General features: G+C 44.0%; 1 protein-coding gene across 1 annotated transcript; it reads left to right on the top strand.

Annotated features, from left to right (window-relative positions):
• Window positions 1-19: 19 nt before the first annotated feature.
• On the top strand, window positions 20-16,283 carry dzank1 (double zinc ribbon and ankyrin repeat domains 1). The gene is made up of 21 exons (XM_014131130.2): window positions 20-328; window positions 434-550; window positions 733-886; window positions 1,146-1,275; window positions 1,660-1,708; window positions 2,213-2,319; window positions 2,730-2,812; window positions 2,930-3,047; window positions 3,473-3,586; window positions 3,834-3,926; window positions 4,917-5,039; window positions 8,807-8,971; window positions 9,458-9,701; window positions 10,350-10,453; window positions 13,144-13,227; window positions 13,446-13,563; window positions 14,016-14,110; window positions 14,556-14,639; window positions 14,915-15,042; window positions 15,372-15,446; window positions 15,793-16,283. The coding sequence occupies exons 1-21, from the start codon at window positions 289-291 to the stop codon at window positions 15,959-15,961; spliced, it is 2,394 nt and encodes a 797-aa protein (XP_013986605.1). The 5' UTR covers window positions 20-288; the 3' UTR covers window positions 15,962-16,283.
• The last annotated feature ends 866 nt before the right edge of the window (window positions 16,284-17,149 follow it).

A 17,149-nucleotide genomic window follows, 5' to 3' on the forward strand; every position in this document is an offset into this window, starting at 1 on the left:
ATTTAGTGAGTGATAGCAAAGCAGTCGGTGTATTTTGTAACAATAACAAAGAGGCTAAGATAATGGTTGACTTGAATATAATGAAAGAGCCTGCAAGACATGCATAGAATGCAGTGAATTACATTTCTATGGCGCGAGCATTCAAAGTTCAACAAGTATTTCAGGAATTGCAAAATGATAACAAATATAATGAAAGTTGAGAATAAACAATGAAAACATTGTGAATCCTGCCATTTGCTGTGGTGGTTGCTAAGGAGAATGTTTCTCCGTTGCTGCCTCGAGTAGGAAATGAAACATCAGCGGTCACTGATCAACGCATCTATATCAGGTAGAAAAACGCTTTTATCCCGCTTAAACATTTTATAATAAAACATATCACTTTTGCAATGGACTGATGAAAAGGTTTTTATAGCCGAATGCATTTTTATTATAGGACCGAATATGGCAGCCGGTTGCATTGTGGTGCCTCTCATCATACCGATTCGAATCCCACCTCCTGGTAAAGCCAAGCATGAGATAGACACCACAACTCCTGTTGAGCTCAAATCAGGTGAAAACATGCGAGTATCCATAATGTGTGGATGTTGCTAGAGTAAACATTAATATATATTATGTACCACTTTTATGTTTGAACATTGTTTCATTTAAAAAAATGAGATCCACAATGCACTGATAGATAACACCTGCCCTATATTCAAAGGTTTTTGACAAACAACATATATTGCTGCCTAGATACCCCAGATGTCACTATCTACTACACTCTGGATGGTACTAAACCAGAGGTGACGAAGAGACCAGGGTTTGGAGAGAACAGCACTTTGAAGTATAGCGGACCAATACGCTTACCTGAGGGCAAAGTGTCAGTCAAAGCTCTGGCTATCACCAGGTTGGATTGTGAAAGGATTCTACAAAAATAAATCACACAAAGACATTTATTGTTTCATTGCCATTCAGTCTTGGGTCAAATATTATTTAGTTTTCCCTGTACAATTGAATCAACATAATAGTCCCAAAAGTGCAAACTCCAAGCAAAATCAAGGGTACCCTAAATGCTTATTTGACTGAGGTCTGGTGCTGTTATGTTATAATAATTGCTATTATGGATAATTGATGACTGCAAATGACCTTATGTTCATCTGCCTTAGGGATGGTCGAGAGAGTGCCATTGTCACCAAGCTATTTCTGGTGGAGTATGTGCCCTCAAACGAGCCACCTTCCATTGAGGACAAGGAAGATAACTTTCTGAAGGAGTACGAACGAGACCTCCCTAGACAGGTATAGTCAGGCATATTTGCATGCTAACACTTCATTTCAATGTCGTGTGAAGTTTGACATGTAACGACAGCTTATGACAAGATATGTCACATTGCCAGTCTGCATTAAATTTGCTATGAATCTCTAAAACTTTACTAAAACGTCATGCTTCTTCACAGATTTTCTGGGGAAGCCTAGCAATGACGTGACATAACTGACACAACTGTTATTGCATGTTAGGCAACATCAAGCGCTAAGGCATTCTCATGAAAACTGTATACATTACAATGATGAATCATTCAAACAAATGTGTTGTCATCTGTATCAATATGTGTTCTGAACAAGCTGAGGGGAAGCGGAGTATACTGTTACTGTGGGTCTATTGTATTGTACTGTTTCTCACAGGAGATGGGGACAGCGAACGGTTCTGGAGATGCCTCACTGAAGCTTCAAGGTATGTCTAATTTAATAACCTTTACTAATGAGCAATTTACACTGCCTAAACAACATCACAAAGATAGCTCAATACCAATTTCCTCTAAAGAGCTATTTCCCCCTGCCCTATAAAAATATTAGTGTCACAAAAATATTTGTGTACAGTTGACCATACAACTGTCATACTGTAATGTAAGTGCTAAATATCATATTCATGTGCAATGTGAAACACTGTTATAAACTCAATATCAGCATTTCTAAATGCTTATCTCAACAAGTGTAAGCTGCTGTGTCAGTGCATACCATAGAATTGGGAATTAGAATAGGATCTCTGTGGTGCGAACACAGTCAAACGGACATTTACTATATATATGGAGATTCATATAATTCTTATAAACGTTATAACATTCATAAGCTATCAGTAATACCCTTTATAATATGAAGTGGATTCTTGATAGTTTATGAATGTTATGCAGTGTAAGAGCGTGTACGTTTTGGTAATAGTTGTGTGTGTCCTCTTTAGTGCCAAAGACCTACTGGCCCCCTAAAGGTCCACGGTTCCTCAGCAGCCGTCTAGGGCTTGTGTCCCCTGCTCCGGAGCCCATGTCTTCACATCGTTCTCAGACACTGGTACATTCACCAAAAATATATTGTGAATATTATTTAAGCAGTAAGGCCCGAGGGGGTGTGTTATATAGCCAATATACCACAGCTAAGGGCTGTTCTTAGGCACGACCCAACGCAGAGCCCTTAGGGCTCGAACCACCCGGTTTATAATTATATTTATATTATCAATTATATTATATCATTATTACGGTGATGATGGTGACTGGTTGTAATATAGTCAATTATCAGAATCTGCTAAGAGTTAACAAATACATTGTGACCCATGCGGGAATCAAACCCACAACCCTGGTGTTCCAAGTTAGCCTATGGTCATTGTCATACCTTCCATAGATTATCAAATGATATGAGCAAATACAGCTCCTTACTTAGAACGCCACAGAACATTAATTATTTGGTGTTAAATGGTCTTTCAGAATGCAAGCTTGGAAGACAGTCCCTTCAAAAACCTAACCAGCACTCAAATGTCAAGAATCCAAAGGGAGACAGACTTTCTGAGGTGAGTGAACAGAAAGCGAGAGAGAGAGAGAGAGAGAAAGAAAGCGAAAAAGCATGAGACAAAGATTGTTTCTAATGGAGAAGCGAATGATCTCTCGCAACTTCTACCTTTCCCCAGGTGTGTGAAGTGCTTGAGCCATCGCCCCTCAGACCCCTTTGCCCGCTTTTGTCTGCAGTGTGGCACCGCTGTGCTGCCTGTGCCAGGCCAGAGGCTGCCACCCACAGAGGGTGGACAGGTATCACCCCAGTCCTAAAACCACCTTCTACTATTGATACTGCTACTATTGTTAACATTTTGTTGATGGCCTACTCTTTGATTGTATGCACATTTTACAGTGTGGCATTTAACATTAGTTTAATATTACTGTGTTTGTTTTAAGATGCAGAAAAATGCCACCACAAAATAATATGATTTCAGGGAAAATCACAAAAAGGATTTGGATATACTTTTGAATATTGCAGTATATAGCTGCAAATTGAAATGCAGTTTAGTGTTATTCAGTGTTTTAAGTAGTTTTCCCCCCTTAAGTCACCCAAGGATAACAGGTCTGTATGTTCATTCAGGCCTTTCAATTATTTGTTCAATTTGGCCTGTGTGTTCGTTCTGGCATTTCAATTCAATGTTTACCAGCCCAGGTTTGGGGATCTCTTTTGTTTTTAGATGGGCTTGTGTGTCCACTGTAAAACAATGGTGCCTGTCAACACCCCCACATGTGTGGTATGTGAGGCCCCCATGAGCCCCCAGCTCCAGCCTCAGGCCAGCTTAAGACTCCAGGTAAATATCAAGTTTACTGCCACAAACACTCTGCTTTCAAACACCTTGTGACTTTGCACATTTACATGTTTGAATATAGAATACTTTATTTGCAGGTGTGTTAACATTTACCTTTTCAATCCAAAGCAGTGTAAATGGATTGTTTTTTTCACTTGCACTCTCTCTGTGTGTGTGTGTGTGTGTGTGTGTGTGTGTGTGTGTGTGTGTGTGTACACCTGTCCACTCGCTTCCTTTTTCTGTGCTGTAGAACAAGGTGATCTGTCCGTCATGTGGAACCGGAAACCCTCCGCATATCTCAAATTGTGTCACCTGTGAAACTAAACTACTGCAGCCACCCACTGTAAGAGCTCATTGATTGTATTATAGTAGCCTAATTATCCTTATTAGGCTTAGTTTAGACTTGTATAAATGCCTAGGTTTTTGTTGTAGTATGAAATCAGTCAGAAAGCAAGCAAACTACGAAAAAATGTAACCAAGTTGAATTGGGTAAACTCTCTTCTCAAGTTGAAAAACCTCCACCCGCAGCATATAATTACAAGCCTTTCAAGGGCGCAGCTAGCGTTTCAAGAGGGCGTTTCAAGAGGGCGGTCACATTAGTTTGCGAGACATAAGATTTTCGTGATAGCCTAGCGGTTAGAGCGTTGGACCAGTAACCGAAAGGTTGCTGCCTGGTTGGAATATCCGAGCCAACAAGGTGAAAAATCTGTCGATGTGCCCTTGAGCAAGGCACTTAGCCCTAATTTGCTCCAGGGGCGCCGTTGTACTATGGCTGACCCTACCCTATAAAACAACACATTTCACTGCACCTATCTGGTGTATGTGACAATAAAACATATATACTGTACATATATACATTAGTTATTGTATAATATGCTCCAGACAGCCAGTTTAATGTAACTACACTCCGAACATTTTATAGTTGAATATCACACTTACCTTCTGAGAAGTATCTCTCTCAACATATTGAGAGCGTGAACTACCATGAGGAGTTTATACAACCAGGTTTCTCCCATTCCGCTCCTACTATTACTAGTACGTAGCCACTGGGTCTGCAGGCTTTTGTTCCATCCCATCACTAACACACCTGTTTCAAATAATGATCTAGTCATGGTTTCAGTTTGGTCTAGTGGTGTCAGTGGTGTTAGTGATGGGCTGGAACGAAACCCTGCACATCCAGTAGCTCTCCAGCACCCACTCTGTGAGAGACGTAGGGACTCTTGTGCATTATCAGATGTTGGCCTACATGTTGTGATTGTACACATTTAGATTTCATTTCATTTCTTGAGAAGTCAAGGTGCTACCGTAGGTTTTTTGACGTTTTTCTGTCTAGGCTGTTTTTGGTGGTCAGAGTGCCCCGCCACTTCCATCTGGAGCAGGCAAGATGATGTCCTGTTCTAAGTGCAGCCGGGTCAACCACTCGGATGCACGCTTCTGTGACTGGTGCGGTTCCAAGGTAAGCATACTACTTGCCCCAACCATCTGTTCCTCCATCCATTCAACCTTCCATCCATTTCACTAAAACAGAATGTTGAAAGCAGCAATTACATTTACATTTAAGTCATTTAGCAGACGCTCTTATCCAGAGCGACTTACAAATTGGTGCATTCACCTTATGATATCCAGTGGAACAACCACTTTACAATAGTGCATCTAAATCTTTTAAGGGGGGGGGGTTAGAAGGATTACTTTATCCTATCCTAGGTATTCCTTAAAGAGGTGGGGTTTCAGGTGTCTCCGGAAGGTGGTGATTGACTCCGCTGTCCTGGCGTCGTGAGGGAGCTTTTTCCACCATTGGGGTGCCAGAGCAGCGAACAGTTTTGACTGGGCTGAGCGGGAACTGTGCTTCCTCAGAGGTACGGGGGCCAGCAGGCCAGAGGTGGATGAACGCAGTGCCCTTGTTTGGGTGTAGGGCCTGATCAGAGCCTGAAGGTATGGAGGTGCCGTTCCCTTCACAGCTCCGTAGGCAATCACCATGGTCTTGTAGCGGATGCGAGCTTCAACTAGAAGCCAGTGGAGAGAGCGGAGGAGCGGGGTGACGTGAGAGAACTTGGGAAGGTTGAACACCAGACGGGCTGCGGCGTTCTGGATGAGTTGTAGGGGTTTAATGGCACAGGCAGGGAGCCCAGCCAACAGCGAGTTGCAGTAATCCAGACGGGAAATGACAAGTGCTCGGATTAGGACCTGCGCCGCTTCCTGTGTGAGGCAGGGTCGTACTCTGCGAATGTTGTAGAGCATGAACCTACAGGATCGGGTCACCGCCTTGATGTTAGTGGAGAACGACAGGGTGTTGTCCAGGATCACGCCAAGGTTCTTAGCACTCTGGGAGGAGGACACAAGGGAGTTGTCAACCGTGATGGCGAGATCATGGAACGGGCAGTCCTTCCCCGGGAGGAAGAGCAGCTCCGTTTTGCCGAGGTTCAGCTTGAGGTGGTGATCCGTCATCCACACTGATATGTCTGACAGACATGCAGAGATGCGATTCGCCGCCTGGTTATCAGAAGGGGGAAAGGAAAAGATTAATTGTGTGTCGTCTGCATAGCAATGATAGGAGAGACCATGTGAGGATATGACAGAGCCAAGTGACTTGGTGTATAGCGAGAATAGGAGAGGGCCTAGAACAGAGCCCTGGGGGACACCAGTGGTGAGAGCGCATGGTGCGGAGACAGATTCTCGCCACGCCACCTGGTAGGAGCGACCTGTCAGGTAGGACGCAATCCAAGCGTGGGCCGCGCCGGAGATGCCCAACTCGGAGAGGGTGGAGAGGAGGATCTGATGGTTCACAGTATCAAAGGCAGCAGATAGGTCTAGAAGGATGAGAGCAGAGGAGAGAGAGTTAGCTTTAGCAGTGCGGAGAGCCTCCGTGACACAGAGAAGAGCAGTCTCAGTTGAATGCCCAGTCTTGAAACCTGACTGATTAGGATCAAGAAGGTCATTCTGAGAGAGATAGCAGGAGAGCTGGCCAAGGACGGCACGTTCAAGAGTTTTGGAGAGAAAAGAAAGAAGGGATACTGGTCTGTAGTTGTTGACATCGGAGGGATCGAGTGTAGTTTTTTTCAGAAGGGGTGCAACTCTCGCTCTCTTGAAGACGGAAGGGACGTAGCCAGCGGTCAAGGATGAGTTGATGAGCGAGGTGAGGTAGGGGAGAAGGTCTCCGGAAATGGTCTGGAGTAGAGAGGAGGGGATAGGGTCAAGTGGGCAGGTTGTTGGGCGGCCGGCCGTCACAAGACGCGAGATTTCATCTGGAGAGAGAGGGGAGAAAGAGGTCAAAGCACAGGGTAGGGCAGTGTGAGCAGGACCAGCGGTGTCGTTTGACTTAGCAAACGAGGATCGGATATCGTCAACCTTCTTTTCAAAATGGTTGACGAAGTCATCCGCAGAGAAGGAGGAGGGGGGGGAGGGGAGGAGGATTCAGGAGGGAGGAGAAGGTAGCAAAGAGCTTCCTAGGGTTAGAGGCAGATGCTTGGAATTTAGAGTGGTAGAAAATGGCTTTAGCAGCAGAGACAGAAGAGGAGAATGTAGAGAGGAGGGAGTGAAAGGATGCCAGGTCCGCAGGGAGGTGAGTTTTCCTCCATTTCCGCTCGGCTGCCCGGAGCCCTGTTCTGTGAGCTCGTAGTGAGTCGTCGAGCCACGGAGCAGGAGGGGAGGACCGAGCCGGCCTGGAGGATAGGGGACAGAGAAAATCAAAGGATGCAGAAAGGGAGGAGAGGAGGGTTGAGGAGGCAGAATCAGGAGATAGGTTGGAGAAGGTTTGAGCAGAGGGAAGAGATGATAGGATGGAAGAGGAGAGAGTAGCGGGAGAGAGAGAGCGAAGCTTGGGACGGCGCAATACCATCCGAGTAGGGGCAGAGTGAGAAGTGTTGGATGAGAGCAAGAGGGAAAAGGATACAAGGTAGTGGTCGGAGATTTGGAGGGGAGTTGCAATGAGATTAGTTGAAGAACAGCATCTAGTAAAGATGAGGTCAAGCGTATTGCCTGCCTTGTGAGTAGGGGGGGAAGGTGAGAGGGTGAGGTCAAAAGAGGAGAGGAGTGGAAAGAAGGAGGCAGAGAGGAATGAGTCAAAGGTAGACGTGGGGAGGTTAAAGTCACCCAGAACTGTGAGAGGTGAGCCATCTTCAGGAAAGGAACTTATCAAGGCGTCAAGCTCATTGATGAACTCTCCAAGGGAACCTGGAGGGCGATAAATGATAAGGATGTTAAGCTTGAAAGGGCTGGTGACTGTGACAGCATGGAATTCAAATGAGGAGATAGACAGATGGGTCAGGGGAGAAAGAGAGAATGTCCACTTGGGAGAGATGAGGATTCCAGTGCCACCACCCCGCTGGCTCGATGCTCTAGGGGTATGCGAGAACACGTGGGCAGACGAAGAGAGAGCAGTAGGAGTAGCAGTGTTATCTGTGGTAATCCATGTTTCCGTCAGCGCCAGGAAGTCTAGGGACTGGAGGGTAGCATAGGCTGAGATGAACTCAGCCTTGTTGGCTGCAGACCGGCAATTCCAGAGGCTGCCGGAGACCTGGAACTCCACGTGGGTCGTGCGCGCTGGGACCACCAGGTTAGAGTGGCAGCGGCCACGCGGTGTGAAGCGTTTGTATGGCCTGTGCAGAGGGGAGAGAACAGGGATAGACAGACACATAGTTGACAAGCTACAGAAGTGTTGTTTCTTGTATTATTGTCTCGTGTCTTTAGAGAACTGTTTCACTTTGATATCCTTTTTCTTCTGTCCTGATTTTCTCTTTCTTTTCTTCTGTTAACTAGATATTCTTTGTTGTTCTTCGTTAGCTAGCTAGCTTCTTCCAAAAGAGTCCCTAGCAACTGCTTAGCAACTGGTAAACAATTCAGCTAGCTAAGATAACTACAATTTTATGAAAAATAGTTATTTTTCAAAAGCCTATCTTCTTTGTTTGTTGCTTGTTTTTTCTCCTCTTCAGTCTTGCAGTTTTCTTTAGCTTTTTCCGATGTACTTCACTCTAAAAACCATGTAAATTTCAATATTTGTAGGAGCTCATTTTTCAGCTGCTGCTGCTCAAATTGGAGTTCCGATTTCCACCGAAATGAGACTGGTTCCACCAGGTTAACATTAGCCTCTAGCAATTTAAACTTCTTCCACTACAATAAACATACTTTTAGACAGCTGAAGCAAGCACACACATTTTCTTCACAAGTGTACCTTTTATCCTCTGTCCATTTTATTCTCTGTTGTAAACTGGTGCCCATCCCTGCCAGCCTGGCCATTCAGTCAGCTGTTTGATCTGCTCCCGGTGCGGAGCGAGCAGCCACCCCTATGCCAACTTCTGTGGCTCCTGTGGGGTGTTTCTCGAGGGGCCACCTAGGGGGGAGTCACGTGCCAGCCTTGCCTATTCCATGGGGGGGAAACTGGAGTTGGAGCGAGTATGTCCCTCACCTTACCATATTTACTCATATCTAAACAGGGTTGGGGGGGGGGTCAATTTCATTTCAATTAAGTAAATTCAGGAAGTAAACTTAAATTCCAATTCTATATTCTTCTCACAGAGAATCATTGAGGAAAATTGGAATTTCAGTTTACTTCCTGAATTGAAATGATATTGAGCCCCACCCTGATTCTAATAACCCTTGTTAAAAGGGCACACGTGTGTGCACGCACTCTTAGTCACCAAATGTGATACAGTGGTACATTCTCTGAGTGTTTTGTTAGAGCCATCCTTCCCACAATTAAATAAATAAACATTTCTCTCCATTTCTATCTTTCTCAATCTCTCCTTATTTCTCACACCCCTCACTCTGTCTATCACTCTTCCTCCCCCTTTCTTTCTTTCTTTCTTTCTTTCTTTCTTTCTTTCTTTCTTTCTTTCTTTCTTTCTTTCTTTCTTTCTTTCTTTCTTTCTTTCTCAACAGATGTCCACTCACACCTCTGACGGTGCCACTGCCACCTGGCAGGCTGTGCCCTCCTCCGTTTCCCCCGGTGTGGCGTTGGCCCTGGCACCAGCACGGGCGGACCAGCAGACTCAGACGGTGGGCTTGTTCTACCCGTCGGGCACTGAAGTCCACAGGAAGGGCCAGCAGGTGGCGCTGGAGCTGAGGAGACAGGAGCAGATGAGGGACCGCAGACCACTGCTCACAGCTATAAGCCCAGGCAGAGGTGACCGCTTGCCAGTGCATAAATAACTGCTAACTGGTGTAGGGTGAAGTTGCCCCTAGATACTGACCTTGGGTCAATTTAGCATTTTCCCCACTAATGGTTAAGTTTAGGATTGGGGGAGAGGAAGTTGATCCTAGATCTGTTCCTAGGGAAAACGTTATCCCAGAGCACAACTAACCCTACTGTAGCGATAGAGGGAGAAAAGCCGCAGTGAAGCTTGAACTGGCGACCATGTGGTTACAGGGCAAAAGAACAGGGCGAGAAAATGTTTTTGTGCCCCAAAAGCCCAGGCCTCCCGGCAGGGTTAGTAAGACAACTGCAAAAACGAAGGTTATACAGTACAAGCACTAACCAACGCTACAGAGCTGACCACTTTCTCAATCAATCACATTTATTTTATGAAGCCCTTTTCACATCAGCAGTTGTCACAAAGTGCTATACAGATACCCAGCCAAGAACCCCAACGAGCAAGCAATGCAGATGCAGAAGCACAGTGGCTAGGAAAAACTCCCTGGAAAGGCAGGAACCTCTTCTATTGTTTTATTGCTTGCACCACGAAGTAGTAAAATAAATGCTGGGGACTCTTTTTTTAGAAACTGTCTCTGACACTTTCGTTCTCCCTTTTATCGCTCTCTCACTCTTCTCCAGGGTACTGGAGGAAGCAGCTGGACCATGTGTGTGCTCACCTGCGCAGCTACACTCAGAACAACACTGACTTTCGAGCTCTCATAGGGGAGCCTCGCATGGGCCGGGTATGACCAGCCTCTCTCATAACTAATCCGGGCTATAATCTTGGTAATATTTTACTAAAAACAAACAGATACAGAATGTTTTATTAGGTTGTATGAACCTTTAAGTACAGTTGAAGTCGGAAGTTTACATACACCTTAGCCAAATACATTTAAACTCAGTTTTTCACAATTCCTGACATTTAATCCTAGTAAAAATTCCCTGTCTTAGGTCAGTTAGGATCACCACTTTATTTTAAGAATGTGAAACGTCAGAATAATAGTAGAGAGAAGGATATATTTCCGATTGTATTTCTTTCATCACATTCCCAGTGGGTCAGAAGTTTACATACACTCAATTAGTATTTGGTAGCATTGCCTAAATTGTTTAACTTGGGTCAAACGTTTCGGGTAGCCTTCCACAAGCTTCCCACAATAAGTTGGGTGAATTTGGCCCATTCCTCTTGACAGAGATGGTGTAACTGAGTGAGGTTTGTAGGCCTCCTTGCTCGCACATGCTTTTTCAGTTCTGCCCACAAATTTTCCATAGGATTGAGGTCAGGGCATTGTGATGGCCACTCCAATACCTTGACTTTGTTGTCCTTAAGCCATTTTGCCACAACTTTGGAAGTATCCTTGGGGTCATTGTCCATTTGGAAGACCCATTTGCGACCAAGCTTTAACTTCCTGACTGATGTCTTGAGATGTTGCTTCAATATATCCACATAATTTTCCTTCCTATTTTGTGAAGTGCACCAGTCCCTCCTGCAGCAAAGCACCCCCACAACATGATGCTGCCACCCCCATGCTTCACGGTTGGGATGGTGTTCTTCGACTTGCAAGCTTCCCCCTTTTTCCTCCAAACATAACGATGGTCATTATGGCCAAACAGTTCTATTTTTGTTTCATCAGACCAGAGGAGATTTCTCCAAAAAGTACGATCTTTGTCGCCATGTGCAGTTGCAAACCGTAGTCTGGCTTTTTTGTGCCGGTTTTGGAGCAGTGGCTTCTTCCTTGCTGAGCGGCCTTTCAGGTTATGTCGACATAGGACTCGTTTTACTGTGGATATAGATACTTTTGTACCTGTTTCCTCCAGCATCTTCACATGGTCTTTTGCTGTTGTTCTGGGATTGATTTGCACTTTTCACACCAAAGTACGTTCATCTCTAGGAGACAGAACGCATCTCCTTCCTGAGCGGTATGGCGGCTGCGTGGTCCCATTGTGTTTATACTTGCGACCTATTGTTTCTACAGATGAAAGTGGTACCTTCAGGCATTTGGAAATTGCTCCCAAGGCTGAACCAGACTTGTGGAGGTCTACAATGTTTTCTGAGGTCTTGGCTGATTTCTTTTGATTTTCCCATGATGTCAAGCAAAGAGGCACTGAGTTTGAAGGTAGGCCTTGAAATACATCCACAGGTACAGCTCCAATTGACTCAAATGATGTCAATTAGCCTATCAGAAGCTTCTAAAGCCATGACATCATTTCCTGGAATTTCCCAAGCTGTTTAAAGGCACAGTCAACTTAGTGTATGTAAACTTCTGACCCACTGGAATTGTGACACAGTGAATTATAAGTGAAATAATCTGGCTGTAAACAATTGTTGGAAATATTACTTGTGTCATGCACAAAGTAGATGTCCTAACCAACTTGCCAAAACTATAGTTTGTTAACAAGAAATTTGTGGAGTGGTTGAAAAACAAGTTTTAATGACTCCAACCTAAGTGTATGTAAACTTCCGACATCAACTGTATTTCTATAACTGTAAGTTAGACAGGATCATCATAAGATCATTAGTGTCACTAAGACATTAAAAAAGGGTGTTGGCCTCCCGAGTGGCACAGGCGTCTAAGGCACTGCTTCGAAGTGCTAGCTGCGTTACTGCAGATCCTGGTTCGATACAGGGCTGTGTCGAGTGTACAGCGTTTCCTCCGACACATTGGTGCGGCTGGCTTCAGGGTTAAGAGTGCATTGTGTCAAGCAGTGCGACTTAACGGGGTTGTGTTTTGGAGGACGCACGGCTCTCGACCTTTGCCTCTCCCGAGTCCGTACGGGAGTTGCAGCGATGGCACAAAACTGTAATTGGATTGTAATTGGACTGTAATTGGTGCATTGGGGGATGGGGAATGTAATTAATTGTATTTTTTATTTATTTTTCTTCCTGGGGGGGGACTGTGGGAGAGGTCTCGAATGGTTGAGGGACAGCTATTGGGGAACTGTGGGGGGGATCTTGGAGGGTTCGGGTTCACGTTTTTTGGCCTGGTGGGAGATTGGTCAACATGCCCTTGAGCAGGGCATTGACTCTGGATGCTTCTGTGTATCGCTCTGAATGGGAATCTGTTGGATGACTGGTATGATGTAGTTATTGAGCGGATTCACTGCAAGTATATTGTATGTTTCAAATATTCAGTAAAAAAGTGTTTTTTAAATAAGAAAATAAATAAAAAAGACTAACTACCAATTGGATATGACAAAATTGTATGGAGGGGTGTCATAGATGTTTATGACAAGTCTTACAACACATTATATCTGTAAGGTGTTTTCATTATCTGGAACCAAACACTATCTGTAGCATTGGTTCCAATTCATGCAAATGTCCCTAAGAAGGTATTCATAAAAGTATTCCTTATCCCCAGGACAATGGGGGAAAAAAAGATCTTTGATGTATGTTCATGTTCATGTGCTTCTTGTTTTCTTTTTTTCCTCGGTTCAGATGGTTTCAGCTGTGATCCAGGAGGACAACTATGAAGTCAGTTTGAGGATCAACTTTGTCTCTGCCGGACTTGAAAAAACTAAGGTCTTTCATTTTTGCTATGCTATGACACTTTGAAATGGACATATTTAAATTGGCATTTCTGTTATACATTGTAACATGTCACCCGTCAATCACTTTTAATTTGCTAAATATTGTGGGATTCCTTGTCCTGTGTAAAATCTTTCCTTTAGTAAATTCTTCTGTCTTGTCTGGAGCATATTTCAGGCCAAACATAAGGCCCACAACAAATATTTTCTTAGTCCTGTCAGTTAGACGGGACTGAGAAGCCCCTTATCCTATCAGAGAACCAGAACCTCAGCAGTGTGACGGAAGGCATGAGCGGCCTATCAGCCAGACAGACCAGCCTGGGTGAGAAAGGTAAACCTACCTACTTTTTATTTCAACTTGAGATATTAATACCATCTACTGTCTATCTTATACTTATCTCTCGGGGACAGACTACGTTTCTGTTTAGGGGGGTGGAGACTTCGCTAATATCTTTCTCTCAACCTCTCCTGCCAGACCCTAATTGAGCATCTGACGCAATTACGCAATATTTTATTTATTCTACTTTAGAGGACTTTTTTACAAGAGACTTACTAAATTTACATGCCTGACCCCCGTCGCCATGGGGCATGTGTAGACCAATACACCAGAATCCGACACTAAATGCTTGACTCTTAAGCCAGAATACTACCCATAGTTATTCGTTGACGTCTCAGAAGTATCGGTTTATTATTTGTTTTAGATCATTCTTTATATTCATGTGAATTTATTTTAGGTACAGTTTTATGTATATTCATGTTGTCTGGCTGTGATGTTGCTGTTAGGGAGTGAGAACGCTACCTCAAAGTCTGCAGCTTCCAGGAGAACAGTGAAAAACCTCAGTCAGAGCTGGACCTCTGACGTTGCACAGAAACCGCCTGTGAGTTGGACATTTTCTTAGCTGAGGCTTTGGCTCGGACTTGGAACAACCCAGAAACAACCCCAAGCCCTTGTGGAGATCTGAGAGGATCACATATGGTCCATCCGGCTCTCCAATAGGCTTGGTAGGACTTTAGGCATATTGCTTTTCCCTGTCAAATCCTTTCAGATCCCCACAGGTACCGAGGGTTTAAGGGATTGGGGTTGTTTCTGGACCGAGCCATAGCTTTATACTTTTGTTTACAGTCGTTTGTGCCCTTGGAAAAGTGCAAACCTTCCGCAGTGCAGTTCAGTTTAATCCAACTGCATTATTTCACGGGCATGATCTGTTTCAATGCACACATTCACAATACTGCTAGGTCACTGCATATCTAACTGTAAGTGAATGGTGTTAATGTCCAATGAGCTTAATTTGTTATGACAATAATTTATTTTTTATTTCCAAGCCATCCAAAGACAGTCTGCTTCTGAGGGAAGTTGGCCCAGACGGGAGGGGGGAGATCTCTGTGGTCCAGCAACTGCTTGATGTGGTAACTTAATCAAAGCTGGTAAAAGGAATGTTCATATTGAGATGCTAGTTAAGATTCGTTCTCGAAGGACCATGAAATAACTACACCGACTGATATAGCCGAACCGAACTGTACTACGCTGACCTGGTTGCACAGATTCCAGAGTTGCTGGAATCTTGTTACATCCATGTGAAAGGAATATCACAGCCAGCACTGCAGCTTTTGGGTCAGCATGGTAAAAAAATAATCTAATTTTCCCTGCTTGTATTGCCCCTAACATTGCGATGTTGTGCCAGGGTGCAGATCCCTCATGCCAGGGGTGCGATGGGCACCCTGCCCTGGTTGTTGCTGTGCTGCACGAGCACCACGAGGTCCTCCCTGTGCTGGTACAAAGGGGAGCTGACGTCAACCTGCAGTCTGGGCCGTAAGTAGTGCTGCACCTACAGTTCCCCGGAGAATCTTGTCAGAAGTTGTCTCCCGAAGTGCTATTACTTTAAGCCTGCTACACACTACGCGAACGGAGCGCCGTATAATGTCCATTCTAAACAATTCAGCGGCACAAAAACTACGCAAACTAAGCTCCGTCTGCGTAGTGTGTAGCAGCCTTTACATGTGCATGAGCTGCATCCAACCATTAATCGCACCGGTATAAATTTCATGCTGAAAATACTCTAAGGTGTTGGACCTGGGATTGTCGTTCTCGTGTCTTTCCACTTTAAAAAAGGTTACGTTTCTCTCTTTCTTCTTTCATAGGGTGAACAACACCGCTCTGCATGAGGCTGCTGCTCTTGGGAGTAAGGGCTTACGGTGTGCAGAGACACTATTAGGGTAAGAGACTACCAGCTATATACTTTATCTGCATGCTCCGGTTTAGTGCACGCACGTAGGACAGCCCCAAGCCATTTCATAGCCCATATCAGGAATTTACTATTTCCAAAATACTGTACATCAGGGTTTCTCAAACTCGGTCCTGGGGCCACATTTTGTTTTTTGCCCTAACACTACACAGCTGATTCAAATAATCAAAGCTTGAGGAGTTGGTTATTTGAATCAGCTGTGTAGTGCGAGGGCAAAAAACAAAATGTGCCCCCAGGTTGGGCCCCTGGACTGAGTTTGGGAAACCCTGCTGTACATAACCAGGGTCAATTCATTTATCCCATCCCAATCCTTCCAGATGCAACGCCAGCATTCGGAAGAAGAACGACAGAGGTCTGACGGCCTATGACTTGGCGGTCACTTCAGATTGCAGCCCTTTGGTGTCTCTACTAGCTGCTAAGATGGGTCAGGGCATGCTAGACAGACTGGTCAAACCCAGGACTCACCCAAGCCTAGATGCATTCTAATGACAAGAGAGAATTGTGTGCGGCCCCCAAATGGCACCCTATTCCCTATAGCGCACTGCTATGGGCCCTGCTCAACAGTAGTGCACTGAATAGGCAACAGGGTCCCATTTGGGATGCACCCTTTTCTCCATGGTGGCCTTATTTTCTGAATTGACCCTTCATCAATTATCTTGAATCTCTGTTAATCAATTATAATTTCCAGAAATGTGATTGATAAGGAATTTACCCCAACTTTATGTACTGTAGTGCTACAAACATCTACAACTCTTTGAGGAAAAACACCCATTTCTTGTAAATTGCTAATTTGTTAATACCAACAAAACAATTGAACCAATGCCTTCACTGACAGATTTGAATACAGATGCGCAATATAGTACTTGATGATAATAATAATGGTACACATACTACTAGCTATAGTAACTAACACTAGTTCTAAGAGGCATGTACACTGAGGTCCAAAAGTATTTGGACAGTGACCCATTTTGTTGTTGTTTTGGCTCTACTCCAGCGCTTAGAAATAAAACAATAACTGATGTTTAAGTGTAGACGGTCAGCTTTAATTTTAGGGTATTTTCATCCATAGAAATGACATAACTTTTTGTAAATAGTCCCCCCCAGTTTAAGGAACCAAAAGTATTTTGACAAATTCACTTAATCAGAAAGTATTCATACCTGTAGACTTATTCCAAATTTTGTTACACTCAGAATTTAAAATAGATTACATATTTTTCTCTTACCCATCTATAAACAATACCTCATAATTACAAAGTGAAAACATGTTTTTAGAAATTGTTGCAAATTTATTGAAAAATATACACAGAAGTATCTAATTTACATAAGTATTCACACCCGAGTCAATACATGTTATAATCACTTCTAGCAGCGATTATAACGGAGTGTCTTTCTCAGTAAGTCTAAGAGCTTTGCACAATATTTTCCCATTATTCTTTATACAAGTCTTCAAGCTCTGTTAAATTGGTTGTTGCTAGACAACCATTTTAAGGCTTGCCATAGATTTAAGCATATTTAAGTCAAAACTGTAACTCTGCCATTCAGGAACATTCACTGTCTTCTTGGTAAGCAACTCCAGTGTAGATTTGGCCTTGTGTTTTAGGTTATTGTCCTGCTGAAAGGTAAATTCATCTCCCAGTGTCTGGTGGAAAGCAGAGTGAAACAAGTTTTCCGCTG

Source organism: Salmo salar, chromosome ssa12 (genome assembly GCF_905237065.1).
Source record: "Salmo salar chromosome ssa12, Ssal_v3.1, whole genome shotgun sequence".
NCBI classification, from domain to species: Eukaryota; Metazoa; Chordata; class Actinopteri; order Salmoniformes; family Salmonidae; genus Salmo; species Salmo salar.

Coding starts and splice junctions, on each gene's coding strand:
- dzank1 (XM_014131130.2), top strand. CDS start 289: ATGAAACATCAGCGGTCACTGATCAACGCATCTATATCAG. Junction 887..1,145: donor AAAGCTCTGGCTATCACCAG/GTTGGATTGTGA, acceptor CATCTGCCTTAG/GGATGGTCGAGAGAGTGCCA. Junction 3,587..3,833: donor AGGCCAGCTTAAGACTCCAG/GTAAATATCAAG, acceptor TCTGTGCTGTAG/AACAAGGTGATCTGTCCGTC.